The sequence below is a fragment of the Octodon degus genome, unplaced genomic scaffold (assembly GCF_000260255.1).
Source record: "Octodon degus isolate 3935 unplaced genomic scaffold, OctDeg1.0 scaffold00170, whole genome shotgun sequence".
Taxonomy (NCBI): Eukaryota; Metazoa; Chordata; class Mammalia; order Rodentia; family Octodontidae; genus Octodon; species Octodon degus.
Genome location: NW_004524746.1, coordinates 3,746,130 through 3,759,573, shown reverse-complemented (window position 1 = coordinate 3,759,573; position 13,444 = coordinate 3,746,130). Strand labels below are relative to the sequence as shown.

General features: G+C 38.9%; 1 protein-coding gene across 1 annotated transcript in view; it reads left to right on the top strand.

The window, feature by feature from the left end:
* The window catches only part of Cadps2 (calcium dependent secretion activator 2), a 575,996-nt gene that overhangs the window by 522,527 nt on the left and 40,025 nt on the right, over positions 1-13,444 (top strand). The window contains exons 25-26 of the mRNA XM_023703422.1: positions 11,578-11,661; positions 11,766-11,798. Of these exons, the coding sequence (XP_023559190.1) occupies positions 11,578-11,661; positions 11,766-11,798 (117 nt within the window). The remainder of the gene's footprint in view (positions 1-11,577; positions 11,662-11,765; positions 11,799-13,444) is intronic.

The window sequence follows — 13,444 nt, the reverse complement described above, 5'->3', positions numbered from 1 at the left end:
GCAATGTAGTAATACCTTGCCTCCGAATAAATACATACATGATGGAAAATTTTGCCCATTTGTCTGTCCTTTCTCCTTTTTGTATTCCTTTTTATTATTAATTTTATTGAGAAACAAATAGCAGTGAGACAGTTTCAAAACAGATTAGTAGGACAGTTACAGTAATTAATATTGTATATTGTTGTTTTCATAGTAGTTCTTTGTAGTACAAGATGCAGACATGATATCTTGTCCAAACATTATTAGTACAAATCCTTCTTCTCATTCAATTAAGAGAAAGTAGCTGTATATCTAGTCTAACTATTTTGTATATGCAGATACAAAATGGTCCTTCATTTATGCCCCACTTTTTTGTTTAGTTTTGTCAGAGATGGGTATTCCAGTGCCATTTAAATATTGTTGGTGTGTGAATTCAGCCCTGTTGAATCTATAAATAGTTTTGCTTGGTGGTGTTACATAAGTCCCTTTGATTTTCTTCGCTGTCTTTGATTCTTCTTTCTTTTTGTTCTTCTGATGACATAATTTCAAATGACAAAACTTAAGAGTTTATGATTCTTTTTTCTATTTTATCAAATCTTGTGAAAGACCTCTTTAAAACTTCTGAGTTCTGCCCTTTTTTCCTGTCATCTACCTATCTATCTACCTATCTACTTATCTATCTGTGAATGAGTGGTGTTGTGGAATCCTGACTGAAAGCTCATCTTCAGCCCTCCACTCTGACTCTCCTCCAGCTGTCTGGCCTCGGCAAGTTGCTTCCACATAGTCTCTGTCGCTCAATTTCCTCACTTGTAAAGTACGAGTATCCATTAGTGTAATAGTATTATTTGTTAACATAAGTTGTATCTAATAATGTAAGAAGCATTTATTAAAATGGATGAGTATTAATTAGCATTAATAAATATTAATGCAGATAGGGTCTTAAAAGTGTGTCCCACACAAGAAAAGTACAATGTAAATAATATTTGAGGTGATTGTAAATGCTACTTTTTATAATGCTTAATATTTATTGAGTTTATAAAATAAACATCAATGTTTTCAATATCAACTCTTGGGGCCAGCCAAGTATCTCAGCAGATTAAAGTGCCTGCAAGCAGGCACAGGGTCAGAGGTTCAATTTCCAGGCCTGCCGTGCCAGTCCTGTCCCCGGGGCATGCTGACACAGCAATTGAAATTGGGCATGCTGGCGCGAACCTGTAATCCCAACTCTTGGGAGGATTTAAACAGGTGGATCACTATCTGTCCAATCTAGTAGTGAGATCCTAAACACGCTGTAGACCCTTGCCTAAAAATACAAAAAAAAAAAAAAAAATCAACATCAACTGTTTTTCTGTTTACAAAATCTGCAAAAACAACCAGTAAATTCCTACATGAACTAAAATGATAATACAATTCTACAACAAAAATCTTGACTTCAATTACGACATCTTAGACAGTCTTTACATGTGAAAATAGCAAGTTCTGTATACAAATATCACAGTGACACCACATGCATTTTGATTTCCTAGCTTGCTCTTCTATGACATACTTGACATCTTGCTGGTCTTGTTATTTGGTGAGGACATTCTTGTAATGTTTTACCTGTCTGTTCACTGGGTGCTCCAGAACTTTTTGCATTCTTTGGACAGATACATATTTTTCTTCTTTTGTTACAATTAATCTTTTTTCAGTTCCAGTCCCAGTCCTCTAAAAAAATCTCTGTGTGATATTTTGAATTTGGTATTTTATTTTATTTCTTTCCTTCTTTCTTTTTTTATTTTATAAAAAGAGCACAAATAGTATTAAAACAAAAAATTACAAGTGATATACAATTCACTTAACAAAGTAATATGAATTTCACAGTATTTGTTGTAATGCATGGAAGTGTTGCCTTCCAACCAGTTATTCACATTAACAGATATATGCATGCAAACTTGTGGGAAAAAAGAAAAATAAAGAAATATATAAGAAATTAAGAAGAGAATAAGGAGAAATAATTGAAAAAGTGGCAAAATAAATTAAGCATTATCTGCTCCTTTTCATACATGAGCAGAAGTCCACAGTACAGTTTCCCAAACCATCCTGTTTACATGCATAGACCTATCTCCCTCCCCAGCTCTCTCTTCTGTCCTTCTCCTCAAGTCAGTAACTCTTTCTTTTTGAATAAGTTCATTCCCTTTTCCCAGTATCTATTGTACCCTTCAGATTCCATTTTCTCCATCAGGTTCTCACACTAAGTAGACAGTACGATGTTTGTACATGAGGGTTTGATTTACTTCACTTAAGCGTATGATCTCTAGTTGCATCCATTTACTGAGCAAAGATTCAAATTTATCCTGTTTTATAGCTGAATAATACTCCATTGTGTAAACATCCCACATCTTCTTTATCCATTCCTCAGTTTTGGGGCATCTGGGTTGCTTCTAGGATTTAGCTATGACAAATTGCACTGCTATAAATGTGGGTGCACAGATATCACTGTGGTATGAGGTTTTCAGTTTTTCTTGAAAAATACCCAGGAAGGGAATAGCTGGCTTGAATGGGATCTCCAATCCTAGCTTTTAAAGGAATCTCTGCACTGATTTCCATAGTGGTTGTATGAGTCTGCACTAGCAAATAGCAGCCAAATCATTGGAGCTTTTTTATTCTTGGTGGGTCATTTTGTCATGAAAACATCAGTAGTTTTAAAAGAACGCAAACCCCTGGAGTGTCATTGTTCTAAAAATCTTGACACTCACCACATCTGTCAATTTCCATAAATTCTTTAGATTCTAATAATTACAAAGTCCTGCTATATACAACAGACTTTGAAGCCTTTTAGCTCAAGTCTTGTAGTGTCATGATAAATATATTTTTGAATATTTAATGCTTATAGAACATTTTATGTGTATTTAGTTACTAGTCTATTTCACAATATTTTGTAGGGCATTGTTAGAAATAATTACCAACATTAAATACTAGTGTTGGTATTCCATTCCATAGGTTAATCCCTGGCAAAAACCTAATAACATTTTCTGAGCTCCAATGTTGAATTGCTCAGATGTGTACGACTGTTATGTACCATTTCAACTAGTCAAATATTTATTTACATTATTGCTATCTTCCTCATTCAAATCAAGGTCTTCATCCTCTACATCCATCTCTGTCATGTCTTGCTCTGTCTCACTAGTCGCAACTGCTCTGGCTCACATGATCCAAGTCATCATCAGGAACTGAGTCACCTGATGACTCCCTTTCACCCTCCCCTACAAAGTTAACATTGATTTTTATGCAACATTTTATTGACTTAGGCAACTTCCACTGACATGCATGATGCACATGCGTACACGTTGCAGCTTCTCTCCTAAATGGGAAAACGCAAAGATCACTTCTTGTAGCCCCCACTCCTTGCAGCAAATGGGACACAGATCCAGTTTCTGTCAGGGCTATGGACAAAGCAACTGGGAATTGCTGCTGCCCAGCCTGATGCTGCTTCCTCAGATACAGAGGCAAACACTGCCACAGGCATTGCTATGTCTAATGCACCATGGTGGCTGTGTACCCTGCGGAGGTCAGGAGACAAACATGCTTACAGTGGTATGTTCATCTATAGACTGGTGGGGCAGAAAAACATTGTGAGTGTCTCTCTTGTCATCACCCACAAACCTATATTTTTCATTTTCTGATGTATATATGCACAAGCTTACTGTCTGTGAAAAGTCCATATCATCTTCACCCCTGGTGCTTCCTGTTCTGTATTTGCCATTTCCCTTGATAGTAGTGCTGGTTTGGGGGGTTTTTTGTTTTATCTTTTTTTATTTTTTGTACTTTAGGGAAGGGTCTACAGAGTGTTCAGGGTCTCACTACTAAATCGGACTCATAGTGATCTGCCTATTTACAGCTTTCAAGAGCTGGGATTACAGGCATGTACCACCACACCCAGTCTCAATTGCCATCTCAGAGTTCCCCAGGGGCGGGGCTGGCACAGCAGGCCTGGGGATCAAATCCCCAGCTCCTGCACCTGCTTGCAGGCACTTTAAACCACTGAGCTACTTGGTTGGCCCTAACTCCACTGTTAAATCTCTGCACCCTGTAATCCTTGTCTTTCCAGGACCCTCTCAAGCTCCTCACACAGAAGGACACTAGGCCCTCACTGATCGATCTCCTAGCATCCCCTTTGCTGCTCCATTCTCACTGGCATTGCCACTCTCTTCCAAGCTTTCATTACTTCTCTGTGGAAAGTCTTGCCTCACTGATCACCATGTTCCTTTCCCCTCATTAGCTCTTGGAGCACTTTTCTAAATTATAAATTTGATCATTTCTTCCCAAGTACATCGTGTTCTTGGTGTTCGCTATTGCTTGTGGCCTCATGTCCTAAATTGTACCTTCAGGGCACTGTGAATTTGAGTTTTGTTAATGTTTGTATGAAGAGCTTGCTGACGTATTTTGAATTTTTTTCCTATTTATTTATTTATTGGATACAGAATCTCTCATTGAAGTTTGGACTCATAGTGACCCTCTTGTCTCAATGTCCCCATTGCTGGGATTATAAGCATGCCCAGTTTCTGGGCCAGCATGGCATGCCTAGAGTTCCAGGACCTGTACAACATACAGTACCAGGGATTAAACTCAGGCCTTTGTGCTTGCCAGACAGGCACTTAGACCACCGAGCTATCTCCCCAGCCCAATTGCTGATGCATTTTGGGAGTTCTAGGTTTTTTAAGGTTCATGGTGGCACAAAGTTTCAGGGTGCTGTCCTTCTACACTTAATATGCCCAAGGAATTCTCCTCTAGTTGGAGGTCAGGAAGTTTGCTTAAGATGAAGCTTAAGCTGAGATCCAAAGGATGAGAGCATTAACCAAGAAAAGAGGGATAAAAATAGTTGCTAGTAAGAGGCATTGCAGGCACAGAAACTGGTGCAAAATGAAGATGCAGAGGTGGAAAGAGCTTGGATGTACTCAGGAGCTTGATGTCCTCATCTTAAGAACAATGGCAAAGTAGTGAAGGGCTGATGAGATGGAGAGTCACGTAAGGAATTAATCAGCTTTGGATCACAAGTTTCATTGGGTGCTCATAAGAAGTACATTAAAGAGGAAGCTTACATTATTGAGGAAGCTGTTCCATTAGTCTCTCATAAACTCACCCAAGCCTTTTAAGATGTGCTGTTCAAAGGTTCTAGCAAAGAAAAACATTAATGATTGCTTTTACATCTACAGCTTGAAGCATGGAAAGGATAATAATGTCATCCTTTCTCAGTTAATCTTCCCTCATTGCTGGGACAAATACCCGACACCCAAAATGAAGGAAGGAAAGGTTTATGTATCTCATAGTTAGTGCAGGTTTCAGTCCATACTTAACTGGCTCCAAGACAGAGTGGCGCATGGCGGCACAGAGCAGCAGTTCATGGTGGCAGCAAAATGGAGGAATAGCGGCAACAAACACAAATAAGAGCAAGTCTGTCCCCCTTATGTAGCATTCAGGCTCTCCACCCTAGGCCAGGTGTAGCACTCACATACACAATCCCAGCACTGGTTCGTGAATTAATCCCAAACTGTAGAAGTCCTTTGCATGACTGCTTGAGTCTTTAGGGAGCCAGACAGACAGAAACCATATCACACCTACTGGTGCAGATGCCTCAAAAGAGATTTGGAGGTAAAGGCCATTATATCATTGTGGTTGTGACTTAAATATTGAAATTGAGATACCTTTAGATATTTGAGGAAAGAGGTGTCAGTGAAAACATTTGGGTACTTGGATCTTGAGTTCAGGAGAGCAATGGGTTAGAATACTGATATCACCATAAAACTTCTACACTTGAAAATAATTCTGTGTCAGTGGCTGCTACTCTAAGAGGGAAGAATTAGGTCCAGCTGGAGTCCCCATAGCAGATATGGAAAGCAGCCTCAAAAAATGGAGTGATATAGAGTTACGTCCAGCCTGAAAGGCCTTTAATCATTTTACCAAGAAAAAAAATGTTTGGAAGATAGTAAATATTATCAAGGAAAGGATATAATAAATGTCATATTTATTGCCACTTTATATGAAAATTAATTACATGAACCTGACCTTATTTGCAAATGAGGAAATAGAGACTCAGGGTCACAAAGTAGATAGCAATACAGTCACAGGTTGACCCTGGTCCCTGAGCCTATAATTTGTCCATAACACCATATGGAATTCAGCAAGATGGGGAAGAGTGGAGGCCTCCCCCTCCACTCATGCCCTCATGGCCAAATTGATTGGTCTTTGCATCCCTCGTGTGATATGTCCATACCCCAAGGTGTATGCTGGGGGCCCAGTTTGGGCATGTATGATGGTAGGGCAACTATAAGTCAGGTGGATGAGAAGAATTCATTACAGGTGGAGAGGGAGATGCATCCAGAAACTAGAGGACTGAGAGTAGTAATTGCTCAGAGCAAATGACAGAGCCAACAGAGAAAATGACAACTCTCGTTTTCCTGTACCTGTGAGTCTGTCAGTTCTGGCTGTAAATTAAAAACTCACCACCATGATATTCACCTTCCTATCTCCTTGTCTTTTGAAAAAGAAACTTGGAGAAGAAGAGAACTTTCTCACTGAGTATACAGGTATAGATGCACAGTTATATATATTACACCAAATTATATTTTTGATAATTTGGAATATTTTTCCCTAAATTTCTCTTTAGAATAGCATAAATAAAACAAATCTTACTTAACTGCCTAGATGATGTGAAGAAGGTATCTTGCCAACTCAGCCTGATGAAAGAAATTAATTTCATTAAGTGTACTTGTTTGGATCAAGGCCATATGTTCAGAAGGCACCTGTTCATTTCCAAGTTATGTGCTTAACAGGAGTGATACACAGTGTTGGGAGTCATAGTAGAAAGGTTATAGAAGATAAGATAGGTCACTATAAATGAGGAGACAAAGAGAAAATAAATAGTGAGAGGAGGCAGTGAATTCACCAACTTCTGGTCAAGACATTTTAGAGATTCGGAAGAATATGATATATTTTGAATAAACACTTGCTGTCAAGCCCTGGCCATCCTTTGTGTAGATGTGTGTGGTCTGTGAAGACCTCTTGGAGCCAACTGAAGCAAAGCTTCAAAGAGAAGGTGGATTCACAACTGGAGAAAGGATGGGAAAGAGGCTGTTGCATTATGTTATGAAGAGTTGTGCATGGATGCAAGAAAGACTTTTTGTTAAAAAGATGGTCTTGTTGTACAGGGAATACTGATTAGTCTTCATCTTAAAAAACAAAGTGTCTACTAAAAACATCCCTAATGTCTACCCTTGAAAAAAAAAACTTATTTTTTATGATTAGGTAGTCTTCTAGAAGACTGTATATTCTGTGGAAGAATATAACCAATGGTGCAATTCCTAAAAGTATAATTTTTCCCCCTTAAAAGGTCTTGGCAAAAAAAAGCAGTAGTTCTGGGCCAGGGAGATAGCTCCACAGAATAAGCACCTGCTGGGCAAGCACAAGGTCCTAAGTTCAATCCCTGGTACCACGAAAAAAAAAAAAAAGCAGTACCTTTGTATTTTGAAACCATATCCATCTATAGTTGGACTCCTCATTACTTCTTAAATTCTTTTGTTCTGTCAGCTCTATCAGTTTTACATGTTGGTAAATGATTCATATTTTGTCTTAAAATTCAATAAGAAATTTAAGCCAGTGTGCCATGTGGACATTCATGTTTCTTTTCCCAAGTCATTTCAGAGTGCTTTCATCTTTAATTTCCTTAAATTTCCTTAATTTCTAGATAGAGAGGATCTATCTAGAGGCAAAGGGGTAACTATCCAAATAGATAGGAAGTGTTAAATATTATTCAGACAAACCCAATACATGGGATCTACAATAAAAAGCAGGGAAACAAAGGGATTACAGTGTTTCATTCAAACCCACCACCCTCAGGAGATCAGAAATCACAAGGCAAACCCATAAGTATTTATATACTCCCTGAGCTGTACCAAGAAAGTTCACAGGAAACAGCTAAAGATGCAGCGACGACATCCAGCATTTAATTGGGTTTCTATGGAATTTTGCTCTTTCCTGAAATTATAAGTCAAGTGGATGATATATCATTATTAATCTCACTATTAATGAAGTTTGGCTTTAAAGGTAGGTCTTCTACCACCTGGACCTCAACCAAACCCTTACAAAGCAGACCTTCCTGTAGGAACTACGTGGCTTGTCTGCTGGGTCCTAGAGGTGCAGTAGCTATTCACAGCGTGTAAGCACTTAGAGTCCCTGTCATATTGGGCTCCACAGGGACCACTGGAGAGTAGAGCCCGTATCATAGGGTGTGTTATTGTTGAAATGGAGGTAAAAGATACTATGGCTTGTTGTAGCAGACTACAGGCCACACGTGTGACTTCCTTGGGTAGAACTCAGTGGTGCTTTGTACAAAAGAGAGAACAGGCCACACATGCTGCCAGATGCCCCTGTGGGCAAACTGTTATCCTAACTTCTCTGCCAGTAAGCTTCCTAAGAGCATTTTGTCTGTTCCACCTCTTTTCCTGAAGCCCAGCTACTCTGCGTCCTCATAAATAAAGCTTAACCAAATCCTCCAGCACCCTTCTTTCTGTCCTCATTTCACTTGTATTCTGTGCCTCCATTCTGAACACTCACTTCTGCTTTCTGACATGCCCTGTTGTATTTATGTCTGTCCCCTCTTCTAGTTTTTATACTCTTGAAGGGAAGAATCTAAGGTTATTTTTGTATTTCTTATCTAAGGTGCCCAATAATAACAAGATGACCTTTACTGAGCATGTATTGCTAAACACATATTATCATCACATTTAGTGTTATGCAATCCTGTAGCGTGATAGTAGACAACATGGACTCTAGAGTGTGACACCTGTGTTCAAAGACTTTGTCCTCTGCTGTGCGCCAGTGTGTAGGATTCTAACAGTCTCCTGAGAGCCTCAACTTTATTATGTCTTCACAAAGACCTCCATAGATATCATTAAATAGATCCATTAGCTAAGAACCAAGTTCATTTTTGTTCTTCTCACTAAACAGTCCTGATTAACTTGTGATGTGGCATGTTTAGCTTTTTAGACAAATAATAGATAGTGATTTAACTAACCATAACACTAGCATTAATTCTTTGTATTTCTTTAGCATCATGACTTTTCACATAAATCATTACCACTGTTCTTCACACCACCCTCAGAAGATGAGCGGTAGGTATTCATTTCTCCCATTTTACTAATGAGTATAATGAAAGAAGGCAAACAAAATGACTTCACATCATCTACAAGCCAAACGGGCAGAACCATAACTTGACCACATGCATTATCTTCTAAATCTGAGCACAGGACTCTTGCCTCTACCTTGCCTTCTTTCTGCACCATTCACATGTGTGTGAGTGCACCTGATAGAAGGCACCAAGTGCAAGGTACTTTGCTGGTGTTTCAATGCCTCAGGCTGTCGGTAACCATAGCAATTGTCGCTCTCCTCGTGACACATGAGATCACCCAGTGCACACTCTGTAGAGCTGAGTTAAAAGAGATGAGGCATTTTCCACAGAGGGCCATTAAGTTTGGAATTCCCTTCCCCTGGCCAGACATAACCCTTGAGTATTGGTCTTCTGGGTCCTTGCAAACCATATCAAGTTGGGTTAGGCAGTTCTGATTGGTAAGAAATCCTAATGGGCAGGAAGAAAGTGTTAAATCAACTTTTAGTTATGAACTGCTCTAAATTTGTGTTTTGCTGCTCAGATCCCCTAGGAGAACACCTTAGCCAAACATGATTCTTTAAAAATAAAACTTTAGTCAGCAGTATGCCTGATTTTGTTTCTGTGTTCTTACATCATGTTGTAAATGATGTGTTAAAGAAACCAGTAGGGAAGATTTTGTTGCTTTTGCATAAACTATTTTGCTGTAATTGACCAACCATAGAGAAAAGATCGTCTTCCGTACCCTCACAGAGAGTTCCATGGTCACCAGAGACCAATAAGCAGTGTCCCTGGAACTATTATCACTTTGTTGAAGAAGCTGCTATGTGAACAAAAACCAGCCTTTGTTAATTTCCCTTTTCATATTTAAAAAACCTTGTCAGCATTTTCCCCTTGGGATTGTATAATTTGTCAACAGTGCATAGTATTTTAGTTCTATAGAGGAAATGTGCAGGGCAGTGTATTATTAGATTCACTCATCCACTAGTCATCATGTCAGATATTAATATTTCAAGGCAATAAAGTAAAATTTTTCACATTTTTATTTTATATACTTTTAAAAACTTTCCACATGTCCAAATTTTGCATATTATTATTACAGTATATTTTTTGTTATAGAAATAAAAATTGTAGGGTCAGCTGAATAACTCAGTGGATTAAAGCGCCTGTGAGCAGGCGTATGGGCTGGAGGTTTGATTCCCGGACCTGCTATGCTGGCCTGCCCCCGGGGTGCACTGAAATGGCAATTGAGACTGGGCATGGTTGCGCATGCCTGTAACCCCAGTTCTTGGGAGACTGTAAACAGATGGTTCACTATGAGTCCGATCTAGTAGTGAGACCCTGTAACACCCTATAGACCATTCCCTAAAATATAAAAAAGAAAAAAAGAAAGAAAGAAAAAAATAAGGGGGGCCGGGGAGATGGTTCAGTAGAATAAGTGCTTGCCTCGCAAGCACACGGGCCTGAGTTCAATCCCCGGTTCCGCCAAAAAAAAAAAAAAAAAAATTGTAGAAAGAAATTGTAGAAACAAAACATTCCAGAGTAAGACTGGGCATGGGCATGGTGGCACATGCCTGTAATCCTACCACTTGGGAGGCTGTCAACAGCAGGATCACTAGGAGTCCGATCTACGAAGTGAGACCCTGTAAACCCTGTATACCCTGTCCTAAATACAAAAAAGGAGACTAATTTGTATTTTACATTCTCCTTGTGCCCCCAACACACATTTAATTGCTGGAAGAATGGAGGAGTGAGATGTACAGTGGTCAAAGTGAGCCCCCATAACATGCAGTGCTGTACGCAGGGTATGGAGGCTCAGTTCATTGTGCTTTGCTATATTCAGCAATGCATGTATCTGTTTGAATTTCCAAACTGCTGTGTAAGCATTTCAAAGGAGAGATGGTTCTTAAACATCAATTAGATATGGCTGGATAACTGCTTATTAATGAACAGAGTTTGCTTAGTGCTGTAAGAGCACCAACTGTTGTACCTCCCTTTTGTTGTTTTTATTCAACCACCTGAGTCAATATAGAAAAGGCTGAGTGATGGTAGGAAAGAGTCTGAGTGAAGCTTGACTGTCATGGTTTCAGCATCTGTAATGAAATTGAAAACTCTGAAAGGAATTAGCTCATGAGCTTAAGGTTACTTGTCAGTGGGTCAAAAGATCTCGCCTGTAGCGTAATTAGACTAGTCATTTTGTTGTTGCTGCTGCTGCTGCTGCTGTTGTTGTTGTTGTTGTTGTTGTTGTTGTTTAAAGGAGGGGTATTTACTTCCAACAAGGGGAAAGGGTCTTGAAGTTAATCTTCAGAATGAAAGGGTAAACGTTATAAATTCTGCTGACCTCAGCTGTTACTTTGGATTTTTATGCCTTTGGAAAAGTGGGCTTAGGAATTGCTTGTGCTGCTGGTAGAATATATGCTCAGAAATATTCCAAATACTCACTATAAACTATATGGCAGTTTGTTTCAGTGTTGGAAGGGGTATTGTCCAAGCTGTCAAGGTATGATGAAGGATCCTTCTTTTCGTCCATTCTGTCATTCACTGTAAGTATTTGAATAAATTCTCTTTTGCTATCTCTTCACTGTTACCACAGTTGCTGTGTAGCAGTTAAAAATATAATTCTCACAATTATCTTTTTCCATTTAAGGTGAAAGCAGCAGCAAAGTATGTTGATGTTCCTGTAAGTATTTTAGATATGCCTTTTCAAACTATATGCAATTCATTCTCATTTCTCTGTCTCTCTCTCTCTGTCTCTCTCTGTCTCTGTCTCTGTCTCTGTCTCTGTCTCTCTTTCTGTCTCTTTCGGTCTCTGTCTCTGTCTTTGTCTCTCTCTTTCTCTGTCTGTCTCTCTCTCTCTCTTTCTCTCTCCCCCACTTTAAAGTAGCTACAATTCACCAGCCCTTATTTCAAATCTTTAAACTGCACCATTCCCTTAGGCAGGAGTTCGTTTTCCTTAAGCAACCACTAACCCTCTTACTAACGCTTAGCAACTTGATTTTGGGACACTCTTTCCCTTGCAACTTAGGAGCTGATAAAGAGGTGAGTTCACCATGAGAGCATGAACTAGAGCTGCAAAGAAAGTTGCAGAACTTTCAAAATATATAGTGAGTGCCTCAAACTATTGGGAAAGATCTATGCCCTTCTATTCCTTCAAATGAAAGTTTTACCAGGTTCCTTAAAAGAACTGAATTACAGTGGACCACGGTGGTGAACTCAGACTCCCAGCACTGGGTAGGCTGAGGCAGGTGGAGCATGTTGCCACAAGTTTGAAACCAGCCTGGACTACTTAGCGAGTTCAAGGCCAATCTGAATACAAACAAGAACTTGTTTCGAGAGAAAGAAAAGAAAGAAAAGAGTCTCATTGCTATTCAATTCTCAATAAAATTATGGAAAAATAATAAAAAAAATAAAATTAATAAAATAAAATTAAAAATTAAAAAAAAGAAAAGAAAAGAACCAGTTAAGTCTAAGAACTTATTTTCTGCATACAAAAGTTTTATAAAACACGAATCAGTCTCTTATTTTAACATTTAGTTTTTCTCACAATTCTTGAGATTCAAGATCTGTAAATTTGTTCAAAAATTAAGATCCATGAGTGAAATTCATGTTACTTAGCTTTGGTGAAAAATTAGCATGGTAAAAAAAAAAGAAAGAAAAAAGAAAAAGAAAATTAGCATGGTAACTACAACCAAGAAGTTAGTATAGCATTTTTAAACTGATCATCATATCAAATTGCTTTTCTTTTAAATTCTGCTGTCACATATACATATATATGATCAAGGCCTGAGGGGCTCTGTTTAATTATAGATTTCAGCATATGAATATATTGTTAAAGAACTAGATCGGTGGGAAAAGCCTTAAACTTCAAATCTAAATGAAACTGAAGTCACCTCTTCCTACATGGGGAACATCACACATCTAGATAAGCATGGTGAATATTAGACTTTGAGTCCTGACAAGCCCCAGATGTCACATGTAGATGATTCTTATTTTTAGAATTCATACTTGCATTTTTTTCCCTGGTGATGTTGCTAGTGTAGTCATTAATGGACATTTTAAGTGAAGAGGCCCTGAAAGTTATTGCTCTTCCATGCACTGTCTTTGAAAGAGGACCTTTTATTTTTAACACTACCACCAAGAAGTTTTTACATGCCACTTATCTTGTACCTAGAGTCAGAGAACCAGTGCTGGTGGGAGACAGAATGAAACACTCATGCAGAGTCCTGCAGAGCAGCAGTACAAAGAGGGAGAGGGAGGGAGGGAGGGAGGGAGGGAGGGAGAGAGGGAGAGAGAGAGAGAGAGAGAGAGAGAGAGAGAGAGAGAGAG